Here is a 15,042-nt window from a genome sequence, read left to right on the forward strand (position 1 = left end):
ATTTGTTCTTTCTCCCCCCCTTTTATATTTATTTATTTAAGTAATCTCTGCACCCAGTGTGTGGCTCAAACTCATGACCCCAAGATCAGGAGTCAAATGTTCTACCAACTGAGCCCGCCAGGCACCCGTGGACATTTGTTCTTAAAGGTAGGAAATCAGAAGGGAGAATAAAAGAGGCTCAATGAGTGAGTTTAAGAAATAAGAAACCCCAGAAGGGAAAGAAAAGCAGGAGTCAAGGCGGGTGGAGATCAGCAGTACGAAAAAGACCAGAAACTGTAACCAAAAACCAGTGTTTGGCTGTCATTACTTATGTGAATAATTTTAATCTAAATATTATTCTAAGAAGCCTTATGTTCTAACACAGTAGAATATAAACAGTTTTCAGCCAGACCAGAGGCATCAGAAACTCTGGGGGAGGAGACCAGCAAGCTGTGTTTCACAGGCCCTCCAGGAAATTCTGATCCCTTGAAAGTTTGAGAACCGCTCTGCTGAAACTCACAAATTCCGTGTTTTCTCCCCACTCCGTAGTCCCTCCACCCCGGCCTGCCCCCGGTAGACTACGCTGTGGCTTAGCTCTTTTGTTCATTTGCTGCCTAGACTGGGCAAGAACCTTTTTAAAAACCGCGGAGGGGACATTTACGCCTGGTAGCTCTCCATAGGGAACAGTGCAGGACTTGGCAGTGTGTGGTGGTCCCGAGTGGCCGGTCCATATGGCCGCATCACAGAGCACAGCAGTCAGTTGAGAGCAGCTCATTTCCCTTGAATTGAGGAAAATGTTTAAAATAATAATCCAGCCCCAGTAATGGTATCACTAGGTTCCAATGAAGAAGAGCTGGTCGTGCTGTTTTGCGTGTCCGCTGTTGTGGCGTGATTTCATTACCGTTTTTGTGTTCTTAGAGGTTGTGGTCTCTAACTGTGGCTGTAGCATTTCCCTGTGATACCGTGAGACCTGGTAGCCCTGGCTGGACCCTCCCCCTCTCTTCAGAGTACCAGAGAAGCCAGCGTGGGGAGGAATTCTGCAAATTCGAGAAGAAATGACGTATCAGACGTCTCCCGTGTTCCAGGGGAACATTCATGCGTCATTCTCTCTGGTTCTAAACTTTCAGTCAGAAGCGTTCTCCTTACTGAAAATGAGTCATATACCATCAAGTCTTGTTATTCTCTTGCTCAAAAACTGTCAGGGCTAGGAAAAGTTCTGCTTGCAGAATTAAAAACAGATTTTTTGCCTTGTCCTTTAAGGTCTGTCACAAAATAACATCGACTGCCTTTATGGGCTCATCTTCGCAAATATCCCTTCTTGCGTCTCTGACGTGGAGATGCTCGCCTGACACAGAACATTTCAGAGGTCAGGTTCCCAGATCAGTAGTGAGTGGAATCTCCTGGTTGGAGGAGACGCAGGAGGCCCCTGCCCCACCCATCACTAATTGCTGCTTGAACTTCTAGTGGTTTCCTAAGATGTGTCCCAGACTCAAGTAATTCAAACTGAAATCCCTCCCCATCACCTCTGCGGGTGAAACCCTTTCACACAATGCTGGAATCCTACCTCTTAGGCGGATCCCCCCGAAGCTGTCAGCAGTTCCTGTTAGGGTCTCTAGGCATTTGCCATATTCTCTTTTGTGGAACTGTCATTCGTCCGTTCGGTCAGCGGCCACCGAGTGCCTGCCAGGTGCCAGACGCCGGGCTGAGCATCGGACTCTCCGACCTGCAGGTCTGCACACTGGCGCTCACTCCTGGTTTGCCTGATGTCTCTAACACAGTGCTTCACCAGCACTAAATGTTTGTTAAAGGCAACTGTGTCTGTGTGGGAAAAATATAATATTCCGCCTTTCTCAGTGTGGAGTAGATTTTGTTGGAGGTGAGCTCATTTCATAGCGGAAGGGTATGATGGCTCTAATGGGCATTCTGAATTTTGTTCTCTTTATAATTTTTATTTTATTTGAGAGGGAGAGAGTACGAGCAGGGGGGAGGAGCAGAGGGAGAGGGAGAAGCAGACTCCTTGCTGAGCAGGGAACTGGATGCGGGGCTCAGTCTCAGGACCCTGGGATCATAACCTGAGCTGAAGGCAGACTCTTTAATCAACTGAGCCACCCAGGTGCCCCTTCTTTTTATAATTCTTTAAGGAAAAAATTATATAAGTTATATAAGTCTTTATATAAGACATATAAAAGCTATATATATATTTTTTTAAGTAAATATTTTATTATTTTAAGTAATCTCTATCCCCAGCATGGGGTTCGAACTCATGACTCTGAGATCAAGAGTCACATGCTCTACCTACTGAGCCAGCAAGGTGCCATTAAACCATGTAAGTCTTTAAGAGAAGCCACTGACTAATATTCAGTGGGCACTCAATAGATATTTTATTTTATTTTATTTATTTACTTATTTATTTATTTATTTTTAAAGGTTTTATTTATTTATTTGACAGACAGAGATCACAAGTAGGCAGAGAGGCAGGCAGAGAGAGAGAGAAAGGGAAGCAGGCTCCCTGTGGAGCAGAGAGCCCGATGCGGGGCTCGATCCCAGGACCCTGAGATCATGACCCGAGCCGAAGGCAGCGGCTTAACCCACTGAGCCACCCAGGCGCCCCTCAATAGATATTTTAAATGGAGAGAAACAAGTCTTACTCTAAAGCCTTAAATAAAATATTAATTTTCACCCTCAATTTTAGGGATAATTACAACAGAAAGCAGTCCTGTTGATGCTGTTGATGCAAAAAAGCAACTAGAAACAAATGCTGAAGAGCCAGCAAGTGTCACACCTTTGGAAAATGCAATTCTTTTAATATATTCATTCATATTTTATTTAACTAAGACGGTAAGTCCGACATACATAGTTTCTTCAGATAGAATGTTGATTGATTACAGTTTTTGAGTTGATCTTGAGCATGAGGTAAAGAGCTTAAAATGTCTTTATGAAAATTTGTGCCGATCCTTTATGTTAGCCTCTGAAGCAAACCACAAGTGTATAATTTGCTGGGTTCTTAGTGCAGTTCCACCCTTGGAGAGGATCTGCGCTGTGTCCGTGCTGGCTGTAAAACATGGCTCTTCCCCTCCAGGACCTCTTAGTCTTCCAGGGAGATGAGGACTTCCACGGGAGGCATATTGTGGGCAGAAAGTATTTACCTGGTGGTAGAGTGAGGTGTTGGATAAGTTGGTTCATCGTGGTGGGAGGCTGGGCGGAGAAGGTCTGAAGTTAGCTGAGACGTGTTTCGGCGGGAGTTGAAGGATGAATGGGAGTTTGATGTAGGCTGTTGCTAAATGGAAGGGGTGGGAAGAGGGAGATAGGGGTGGCATGCAGTCAGGACGAAGAAATAGCATGGAAGCAATTACAAAGAAAAGGCCTTTTGAGGAAGCGCGGAAGCCTTGCTCGTGCAGCTAGAGCAGTCAAGGGGGGGTGGTCTTTGGAGGAAAGCCGGCCAACCATAACGGAAGTTGTGGATCATGACAGGTGGTGTTACATTGTTTGGGATGGGGATCCTTGGAAGGTTTTAAGCAGGAAAGTGATGTGATTAGATTTGTTTCTTAGAAAGAGCCACTTATGACACAGTATCTCTTCAGATTTATCTTTCTTAAAGGAGTCATGATCCAGACAAGACATTTAATCTAGCTGGAAGTAGATCTGAGCTTTTTAGGACTTAGCTCCCTCTTGTGGTATTTGTTGAAATTGGACATTTTTCTTGGTAAATTGTGGGAATGAGCAAGCTTTCAGAAGTTGGAGGCCAGGTTGTCCTTGGACCTGTAGAGAAAGTATCCTCCCACAAAAATATTTTTCCATTAGGTTCTGTTATTTCAAGACTTGCGTAGGAAAGAGTTGTGTTTTTTTGTTTTGTTTTCCCTTTTTTCTTTTCTGTTCCATAAAAATGCATGAGTTTTGAGGCAGGATGATCTTGTTTCAAATCCCCGATGCATCCTCTAGAAGCTTGGGCAAATTACTAAACTGTGTGTAGCTGTCATACATCTTCCAAATGCAGATGATGCCTACTCCAGGTGTTGGAAGAATTAAATGACTCGATGATAAAGTGTCTAGTGCCATGCCTGGCATTTTGTAGGATCTCACCCGCTGTGCACTTCTCATTTGGGTGGTCAGAGGGCAGTGTCAAGACATTGAATACCTGGGGAATTCAGGATTAAGGCCACCAGGGTGGGAAAGATTTTCCTGTTTTCTCTATGGCTGTGGTGGTTTGTGCAGTTAGAATAATGAAATTTTCAGTGATTAAGGCAATCTCCAAATTCAGATTTAATCATCAGGATGAATCCTTGTCACTTCAGAACTTTAACAGGCTCCAGATGTGGGAGAAATTCTTTACTTTCTTGGTGGCTATGCCCAGAGCCCTGTTCTAGGTCTGGGTTGGGGGACACAGAGTTTATATAGGACTGGGGGACACAGAGGTTATATAGGACAGGGTCTCCACTTGTGGGATGGCAGGAGAAGACACAGGAACGGTGAGGGAAAAGGGCAAATTGTTACAAAGCAACATTGACCTGAAAGGTGTTGTCAAGAAGGCATTTTGATGGCCCAGTAATGTGTTAGGAGTACAAGATTCTAAGAGGTACAAGGCATGATTCTGATTTTGAAAAGGTTTAAGAAAATGGCATTTCAGATATATATGAACATGGGGGAAAATGGAAAATATTTGAAATCGTTTCCGTGAAGTATCAAACAGTATAGATAATTATTTGGTAGGGCTGGGGAGGAATGGGGTGCTGGCTTGTTCTGGAAAACTGAACCAGGAGGCAGATTCAGGGATCTCCAGGTAATGGAGTCTTAGAGCAGGAAGGGACCCTCGAGGGCAGCTTGGTTAGCTTCACAAATTGTAGTAATTTCCTCTCCTGCACCCTGGCAGGTAGTTACGGGATCTGGGCGTCAGCAGTTCCTAGCAAGAGTGTCCTAACCTTACAAGGCCACTCACTGATGCTCTCTTGGCATGTACATTCTCTTATTGACTCCAGATTTTCTTCCACGTGACTCTTCCTAGAATTGAATTCTTTTTCTACATAATAACCCTTTAAACATTTGAAGTTATTCTTTACTTTTTAAAAGTGTTTTGTTGTGGAAAATTTCAAACATACAAAAGCAGAGACAATTGTAAAATGAGCCCATGAGCCCATTACCCAGCTTAGCAGTAATTCCTTAGTATCACCCAAGGTTGGACACATTCGAAATCCCCTCCCCTGCTTTTTAAAAATTGCTTTTATTCAAATCAGGATCCTCTTGAGGTCCGGATGTTGTAGTAGGCTGCTATATATCTTAAAATCAACTTAAAATCAGATATAAATTATATACAGTAAAGAGTACCCATTTTAAGAATACAGCTCAGTGAGTTTTAACAAAGGTATTCACTCATGTAAAAACAGTCATAACCAAGACATGGAACATTCCTTCATTCACACGAGTTTCTCATGTACCTCCCCAGTTTCTCTCCCTTACCGCCTGCTCCTGGCAACCCTTTTTTTCACTACAGATTAGGTTTTCCTGTTGTACAATTATAATTATAAAATGGGAGTGATACCGAGGAGTAAAACTGCCCAGCCAAATGGTCAGTTTGCTTTATCTTAAAAGAAGCTGCCAGACAGGTCTCAGAAGTGTCCCAATTTCTTCTTCCACTGGCAATTTATGACCCTTCAGTTGGTCCCATATTTGCTAACACTTGGTATTATCAGTCCTAAATTGTAGCCATTCCAGTAGGCATATCTTTGTGGTTTTATTTGTATTTCTTCATGATTTATGATGCTGAGCAGTTTTTTGGGTGGCCATATATTTTGTGTGTTCATCCGTGAAATAGCTTTTCAAATCTTTTGCCGTTTTAAAATTTATTTATGTATTTATTTTCTTTTGCCCTTTTTAAAAAAAGTTTATTTTATTAATTTAAGCAGTTTCTATACCCAGCGTGGGGTTTGAACTTATTACCCCAAGATCAAGAATTGTGTGCTCTTTTGACTGAGCCAGTCGGGTGCCCCTCTTTTGCCTTTTTTTTTTTTTAAAGCTTTTATTTATTTGAGAGAGTGAGCAAGCATGGGGGAGGCAGAGGGAGAGGGAGAAACAGACTCCCTGGTGAGTAGGCAGCCTGACTTGGGGCTTAGTCCTGGGACCTTAAGATCACAGCTGAGCCAAGGCAGACACTTAACCAACTAAGCCACCAGGCGCCCCTTGCCCTTTCTTAAACTGGGTTATTTTCCTTCTAAATACTAAGGTCTAAGAGTTCTTCTTATATTTTGGATACAACTCCTTTGTCAGATGTATATTACGAATAATTTCTTCTGGTTTATTTCCTGGCTATTCAGTTTTTTGACACTGTTTTTGAAGAGCAAATTTGTAATTTTTTAAAAAAAATTCCTTTTTAAGATTTTATTTATTTATTTGACAGACACAGATCACACGTAGGCAGAGAGACAGGCAGAGAGAGGGGGGAAGCAGGCTCCATGCTGAGCAGAGAGCCCGATGCGGGGCTCAATCTCAGGACCCTGAGACCATGACCTGAGCCAAAAGCAGAGGCTTTAACCCACTGAGTCACCAGTCGTCCCGCAAATTTGTAATTTTGATAGAATACCATTTTGTTAATTTTTACTTTCATGGTTAGTGCATTTTGTTTCCTGCTCAAGGAATCATAGGTCATTCCAAAGATGCAAATATTTTCTCATGTTTCCTTCCAGAAGTTTTATAGTTAATACTTTTCATGCTTAGGTCTCCGCTCCATGTTGAGTTGATTTTTGTGAATGGTGTCACATTTCATTTTTTTCCTCCTGTGGATATCCAGTTGCTCCTGTAGCATTTCTTTTCCCTTGAGATTACCTTGGCACATTGAGTTGAAATCAGCTGACCATATTTGTGAATCCCTCTGGACTCAAATCTGTTTCATTGATTTATGTTTTTATTCTAAGATAATAACGCACTTTTCTGGTTAGTATAGCTTTATAGTGGGTCTTAGAATCGGGTAGTCCTTTGGCAAAATTGTTTTGGCTATCTTGGTTTCTTTGCATTTCCGTAGAAATTTTGGAACCAACAGCAACTTTTATAAAAAAAACTTGGTGAGATTTTGTTACTGTGTTGAATCTATAGATGAGTTTAAGGAGAATTGATGTCAACAGATATTAAGGCTTCTAATCTAAGAACTAAGTTCATCTACACAGATCTAAAGAAGGTCTGTAAGAGACATCCAGGACACTGCTAAGAAACTTCCTTAGTCTCTGTGTACTGATTTCATGCATATTGTTAACATATGCTTGTGTTTTTTGTGACTTTTCATGTTGTAAATGGTGTCGGTCTTACATCTCATTTATAGTTGTTTTGTGTTTATAGAAATACAATTGGTGTTTGTATATTGATTGACCTTGTATCTTAATACCTTATTAAATTTATTAGTTATAGGATTTTTTTTGCACATTTCATAGGCTTCTCTGGGCAGATAGGTGGTCATGTCATCTTTTAATAAACACACCTTTTAAAAAAGTCAGGTTAGGGCGCCTGGGTGGCTCAGTGGGTTAAGCCGCTGCCTTCGGCTCAGGTCATGATCTCAGGGTCCTGGGATCGAGTCCCGCATCGGGCTCTCTGCTCAGCAGGGAGCCTGCTTCCTTCTCTCTCTCTCTCTGCCTGCCTCTCAGTGTACTTGTAATTTCTCTCTGTCAAATAAATAAATAAAATCTTTAAAAAAAAAAATAAAATAAAAAAGTCAGGTTAATTGAACCATGATTACTTTTAGTAAAAGTCACTCTTACTGTATCCGGTTTGATGAGTTTTCACATTATTTCTTTAGATTTTTTTGTATCCCTCTTCTCTTGCCTTTCCTTCTTGGACTCTAATTACATGTATGTTAAGACCGCTATGGTGTTCCATAGGTCACTGAGGCCTTGTTCTCTTGTTGATTTTCGGTCTCTTACGTCTTTGATTCTGTGTAGATATTCCCATTACTGTCTTCACATTCATTGACCTTTTGTGAAATTTTCACTTCTGATATTTTATTTTTCAGCTCTTAAAGGTGCACTTAATTCTATTTTGTATCTTCTACCTTTTGTCAATATGGTCATGGCTTTCTTTTAATTCTTAATATACTTCTAAATAATAATCTTTAAAGTTCTTTTTAGCAAATTAATTCTGTCATCTCTGTTGCAACTTCTTGGTCTGTTTTTAGAGATTGATTTATCTCCTCCTCATGGGACATATTTTCCTGCTTTTTTACACGTCTGGTGATTTGTTGTTGCTGGGTGCTAGGCCCGGTGAATGTTACATTGTTGAGTAACTGCTTTTTAGTGGCTTCCTCTAAAAGTATCAGAGTTTGCTTTTCCTGGACTGTTGTTACTTGGGGACCAGCTTGATCCTTTCTAGTCTTGTTTTTAAGATTTGGTAGGGATGTGTACGCAGTAGTCTTTATTCGAGAGTTAGAATAGCCCTGCTCGTGAGGCGTGATTCTTCTGGAGTCTGCTGAATGCCTTGAACAGGGTCAGGTTGCTCTAACTGGCTGGAACATGATTCGCCTCCCAGGCCCTTGTTCTCTCTGGGAACTCTTCAGCTTCCAGCGTCCTGGCAGCCGTGCTTTTTGTCCAGCCTCAGATCTTCCGTTAAACATCTTACTTTATACAGGTGCTGCCTCAGATTCAGCGAAGATCAAAGGAAACCCCCTTGCAGATTTCTAGAAGCCTTTTTCTGTAGTTCTCCTCTTTCCGGTGCTTTTCCTGGCCCGGTTCCCATACCTCAGTCTCCCTGAACTCTGTTCTCCGCCTCCTTGGCGAGACTGGGGGACTCACAGGGTTTCTCCCTCCCGGTACTGGGGCCTAGAAAGTACCTCCTGGTAGAAAGCTGGGGGATCTCCAGGCTCACCTCGTTTGTTTCTCTTCCCTCGGGGGTCACAGCTGCTTGCTGCCTGTTGTTCTCTACCTGATTTTCTGGTTATTTCGGGGGAGGGCACGAATATCATTTCCTCTGTAGATTTCTCCTTTAGTTTGTTTAGTGCTGTTGGAATATATTTACTGCGGAAATAGGCTCGTTTACCTTCTAGGGGTTATCATGGTCTGTATCTTGCTAACCGCAGCCTCCAATATGACTGAACATGTTTCCCTGGTTCTTTATATTTACTGGGAATCAGTAGTCAGATTCAGGCTCGGTATGATTGGCAAAGATACTTAGTAGGAGATGTGTACTTTCAGCAGGAGCTGTCTAATGACTAGAGGCTCCTCTATTTTTTTTTTTTTTTTAAAGATTTTATATATTTAGAAAGAGAAAAAAAGAGAAAGAGCGTGCACAGAAGCAGGGGGAAGGGCAGAGGGAGAAGGAGAGAGAGAATCTTGGGCAGATTCTGCACTGAGGACAGAAAACAACGCAGAGCTCCATCTCATGACCTTTAGATCACGACCTGAGCTGAAATCAAGAGTCAGATCATGACTGAGCCACCCAGGCAGCCCTCTCCTTCCATTTTTGATGTCACTAGTTATTGGTGACATTGACTAAATCTGTCAAAAATATTATAGGCGGCAGAATGCTGATATGCTGATCATGTTGTTCCTGCTTCATTTAAAAGGTGGGATATTTCTCCAAAAAGAAGTTTATAATCAAGTATTCTTTACACTGAGATTTGGTTTGTATAGTTCAGGCAGTATAAATATTTGGTTCTATTTAAATACTTCCCAGAATAATGAGTTGTCTTCGTGGCTTTATAAAAAGATGCCAAAAGGATTTTTTTGGTGTGTTTCTTCTAACTCTTTCTGATCATTATGATGTCGTGAATTTAAAAATATTTGGAGTGTTTTAATTAGCTGTAATTCTTATTCTTCTCAGTGTTCAATTTCTTTGAATTTGGAACCTTTTCACCTTGCTTCTGGGCCTTTCTGACACCACCCAGTGCTCACTGACCGCTTCCTTGCCTTCTAGTGTGGTAAGATAGTCTACGCTCATCTACATTTCTTGCCCAGGTCGTGAAAAAGTCCTTTCTCCAGGGAAGTCCTGATTCCTTTTGATGGGAAATGGTATTTAAAGACCACAGTCTCGGTACTTAGGTTGTTTATTGCTTTTGAGTCGGCCAACATTTCTAGACCTTTTCAGCAGACAAAGCTAGGACAGACATAGTTTTTGTGTGTGTGAACAGTCATCTTGGTGCCATATGGATACTCCTAAAAGAAATTCAGGATGCTCGAGGGACTTTACTTAACCTCATCTATCTTACACATGTACTTTCTTTCTCCAGTGTTGGAAATCTCAGGTTTCCATGACGTCAGCACATTTATTTTTTATTGTACAATATTCAAACAGCTTTAAAAATACCTATATCAACACCTTATGTTCAGTAACATATTTGTTATTGAAAATGTTTTCAGGATGTTTTGCAGTTATTTTTGTTTTTAAGGTATATCCCTCTAGTACATGCTTAAAAAGAATTCCTTTCTGTTCTCCTGCCATCAGTTTGATTCACAGTTAGGTCAACTGTTTCATTTTTGCTTGCTCTTTTTAAGGGTTACTTTAAAATATTTTTTGTTTTGCTTTGTCTTGTTTGATAAGTATCTAACATATTTACAAGCTCCAATGCCAATTTACAAAACAATTTGTAAAATTTCAGAGAAGTCTAGGCTTTGTCTCAGTTCCATTGAACCTGTTGTTACCTCCTCTGTGAGTAATTTTAAAAATTAATTTCATTATCTTATTTAAAAATAAGCAAATAATTTTTGCATTTAGCCAAGATTCTGGCTTTATCTACCTTCCTTACTGAAACAACTGAAAAGAAAAAAAAAAAAAAAACTGAGGCAAAATAAATGAAACTGCTTTCAAGACCCCGGACATCAGGTAACAAAGGAGAGTAATTTCTGAAAGAGTGAACCAGTGCTATGAGCTCTGCAGTTACGGCTGCATACGGCACTGAAGGAGTTCCCTGGTTGTAGCATAGATGTGAAGAACCCTGAATTGAGATGGAGCTGAGAGTCCAGGGAAAGCGAGGCAGCTAGAGTTCATAGGGCTGAGTACCAAGGGGAGAACACAGCAGGCAGAGCGAGCTGTGGGATCTGTGAAAGGTCCCCTTTGAGTATTCATCAGCAGGAGTTTGACAACATTATTCAATGTCAGAGAAACCGCCCAAGTGATTAGAGGGAGTAGTTCCTGACACAAGGCCAAGAATATACCTTATAATTCCAGGAAAATTGGATAAAGTACTCAGAAGGGTGTCACCTCAGACTAAATCTGCTCGTCTTGCCTAGGAAGCCTTAAAAGCAAGATGCAAAAGAATCAAAGTATCTGAGCAAACAGAACAATGTTCGAGAATGTTTGTTATACTAGTCAAGGTTCTCTAGAGAAACAAAACAAATATGGGACCCCCATACACAGATGGATAAGTAGAAGAGGTTTATTATAAGGAATTGACATACACACAATTGGAGGCTGAGAAATTCCGCAGTCTGCTTTCTATAAGCTGGACACCCAGGAAGGCAGTGGCGTAACTCAGGCTGAGTCCAAAGGGGAGCTGATGGTCTGAAGGCCTGAGAACCAGAAGTACCAAGGGTGGAAGAAAAATGATGTCCCAGCTCAAGGAATCAGGCAGGAAGGGGTGAATTCCTTTCGCAGTTTGTTCAGTAGATTGGATGTTGCCTACCCATAGCAGGAAGGGCAACCTCCTTTACAGAGGACATCAATTCAAGTGCTAACCTCACATGGAAACACTTTCACAGACAAACTCAAAAATAAGGTTTAATTTGGTTACTCCATAACTAGAAGAGTTGACACAAAATTAACCATCACATTTGTTCATAATACATGACATCTAATCAGAGGTTTTCAGGCATGCAAAGAGGCAAAAAAAAATAGAAACATGAAGAGGAGAAAAATCAACCTATCAAAACCAACCAAGAACTATCAGAGATGTTAGAATTAGGCAAGGGTATTAAAATAGTTATTATTACTGTATTTTGGATGTTAGGAGTTAAGTGGAGACATGAAAGATTAAAAAAAAAAAAAAAAGACCCAAATCAGTCTTACAGGTTGAAAACTGCAGTGCCACCCTGGTTGGGATGAATGCTAGACTAGACATTGTAGATGAAAAGGTTAGTGAACTTGAAGGCATAACTATAGAAGCTATCCAAAATGAATTACATAGGGAAAAATGACTCAAGAAAAATGATGAGGTCATCTGTGAACTGTGAGACACTTTCAAGCAGCCTAATAAATGTAACTGGAATCACTGGAGGACAGGATAGAAGAGGTGTTCAGAAAAATATTTAAAGACATAATGACTAAAAATATCTAAAATTTATGAAAACTGTAGATCACATACTCAGGAAGTTCAATGAAACCCAAACATACAAAGCATGAAGAAAACTACATTGAGGTAATCATAATCGAATTGCCCATAATATGTGATAAAGAGCAATCTTAAAAGCAGAGGGGGATAAAAGGCATTTTACATAGAGAGGGATTAAGATAAGGTTAACATCAAGATTTCTCGTCAGAAGGCAAAGGAGAATACAGTAGAATAATATCTTGTAACATACTTGAACAATATTGTTGACTTATAATATCATAGCAAAATAATTTTGTAAAACAAATATTGAATGAAGATTTTTTTTTCCCAATGTACAAGAGCTGAATGAATTCACCAGCACATCTGTGCCATAAGAGATGTTAAAGGAAGACCTTTAGGCATAAAGAAAATGACAGATGAAAATAGTCAAGCCATAGAAAGGGGGTGAAGAATGCCAGGAATGGTAACTGTGTAAGTAGTTATATAAAACCATTATCTTACTATTTAAATATCGTCAAAATTTAACTTTTTGTAGCATGGGTTTAAAAAATATGTAAAAGTAAAAATATGACAACAATAATACGAAGGTGAGGAGAGGAAGAAATGGTAATAACTCTTATAAAGTTCTTATGGCACATGAAGTAGTACAAAATCACGGGAAGGTAGACTGTGGTAAGTTAAAGATGTATGGTATAATCACTAAACTAAACAGTAAAATAACAAAATAATGCGCTAATAAGCCAACAGAGGAGACGAATTCGAATCATTAAGAGGGCACAGTTGATCCAAGCGAAGGCAGAATGAAGGTAACAAGGGAACAGAGAACAGATGGGATAAATAGAAAAAAAGATGATGCCTTTAAACTTAACCGTATCAGTAATTACATTAAATAGAACTTGTTTAAATACCCCAATTAAAAGGCAGAGATTGTTGGATTGGGTAAAGAAGCAATACCCAAATAGATGCCTTTAAGAATCACACTTTAAATAAAAACACATAGGAAGGTTAAAAAGATTGAAAAAGATATCCCACATTTAAAAAGAGCTGGAGTGGCTATATTAATATCAGATAAAGTAGATTCCAGAGGAAAGTATATTACCAGGGATAAAGAAGTTATTTTCTAGGATAAAGTAGTCAAGCAAACATAATTCTTTTTTTTTTTTTTTAAAGATTTTATTTATTTATTTGACAGAGAGAGAGCACAAGTAGAGAGACAGGCAGAGAGAGAGAGAGAGAGAGAGAGGAAAGCAGGCTCTCCACTCAACAGAGAGCCCGATGCGGGACTCGATCCCAGGACCCTGAGATCATGACCTGAGAGGAAGGCAGCGGCTTAACCCACTGAGCCACCCAGGCGCCCCAAGCAAACATAATTCTTAATGTTTGTGCTTAATAATAGACCTTCAAAGTACACGAAACAAAAATTGATAAAACTAAATGAAAAAAAAGACATAAGTATATAATTATGATTGGAGATTTCAATATCCTCTCAATAACTAATAGAATAAGGTTCTAGAAGATACGAATATGAATAAGGTTCTAGAAGATATGAACAACACTGTCAACCAACTTGACCTGACATTTATAGAATACCCCAGAAGAGCAGAATATATATGCTTTTTGAGTGCATGTGGGGCATCTACCAAGACAAGTCATATTCTGGACCATAAAGCAAGTGTTCAAAATACAGAGAGATTCAAATCAGACAAAGTATATTCTCTGGCCATAGTAAAACTAAATTAGAAATCAGTAATAGAAAGATCTCTTGAAAGTCCCCCATTATTTGGAAACCAACTGACATACTTCTGAATAACTTATACGTCAAAGATATCAAAAGGGAAATCAATATTTTGAGCTGAATGAAAATAGAAAACAGCATGTCAAGTTTGTATAGTAACAGTAAAGCACTACTTGGAAATTTTTAGCACTATGTATATTATAACAGACTAGTGACCTCCGTTTCTACTATTAGAGACTAGGATAAAGAGCAGATTGATCCCCTTGAAGCAGAAGAAAAGAAATAAAGAGCATAAATTAATAAAATAGAAAACAAAAGGAAAACCAATGGAAATAAAAGCTGGTTCTTTGAGATTAATAAAATTGATTAACCTCTAGCCAGAGTGATCAGGGAAATAAACGAGGAGACACATTACCAATGTCTGCGATCACATGGGGACATCACTATAGGTTCTACAGAAATTAAGACAATTAAAAGGGAATATTATGAAAATTTATGTCACTTAATTTGACAGTGTGGCTGAAATGAAGAAATAGCATCTAAGACACAAATTGGAAAAGCCTCCTTAACAGACAAATGACCTAAAATAGCCTATGACTATTAAAGAAATTGAGTTTATTAAAAATCTTTCTACAAAGAGAACTCCAGGCCCAGATGGCTTCACTGGTGAATTCAATGAAACTTGTCAGGAAGAAAAAAAATCTATATAAACTCACTCTTAGAGAATTGAAGATGGGAATTCAAACCACACAGAGATATAATGAGAAAAGAAAACCCCAGACTAGTATCTGCCATGAATGTAGGCACAAAAACTCTACAATTTTAGCAAATCAAACCCAACAACATATAAAAAGTATAATACATAATGACCTAGCATGGTTTATCCTAAGAATGCAAGATTCATTTAGCATTAGATAATTAGTCAGTATAAGTAGCGTATTAACAAATTTAAAAAATAAAATCCAAATTTTCAGCTCGATAGATAAAGCATTTGAAAAAAAAAATCAAATGTTTATTGCTGATGCTAAAAACAATAGTAGCAAACCAGGAATAGAAGGGGGCTTAAAATAGCCTCTATGAAAAACTTAAACTAACA

The 15,042-nt window shown here is 39.5% G+C and overlaps 1 protein-coding gene across 3 annotated transcripts in view; it reads left to right on the forward strand.

Annotated features, from left to right (window-relative positions):
- Positions 1 to 15,042, forward strand: part of MIA3 (MIA SH3 domain ER export factor 3) — a 57,991-nt gene that overhangs the window by 15,550 nt on the left and 27,399 nt on the right. For all 3 annotated transcript variants that reach the window (XM_059413380.1, XM_059413381.1, XM_059413382.1), the window contains one exon: positions 2,672 to 2,817. In XM_059413380.1, coding sequence (XP_059269363.1) covers positions 2,672 to 2,817 — 146 coding nt within the window. The remainder of the gene's footprint in view (positions 1 to 2,671; positions 2,818 to 15,042) is intronic.

This window comes from Mustela nigripes, chromosome 10 (assembly GCF_022355385.1).
Source record: "Mustela nigripes isolate SB6536 chromosome 10, MUSNIG.SB6536, whole genome shotgun sequence".
In the NCBI taxonomy this organism is placed as follows: Eukaryota; Metazoa; Chordata; class Mammalia; order Carnivora; family Mustelidae; genus Mustela; species Mustela nigripes.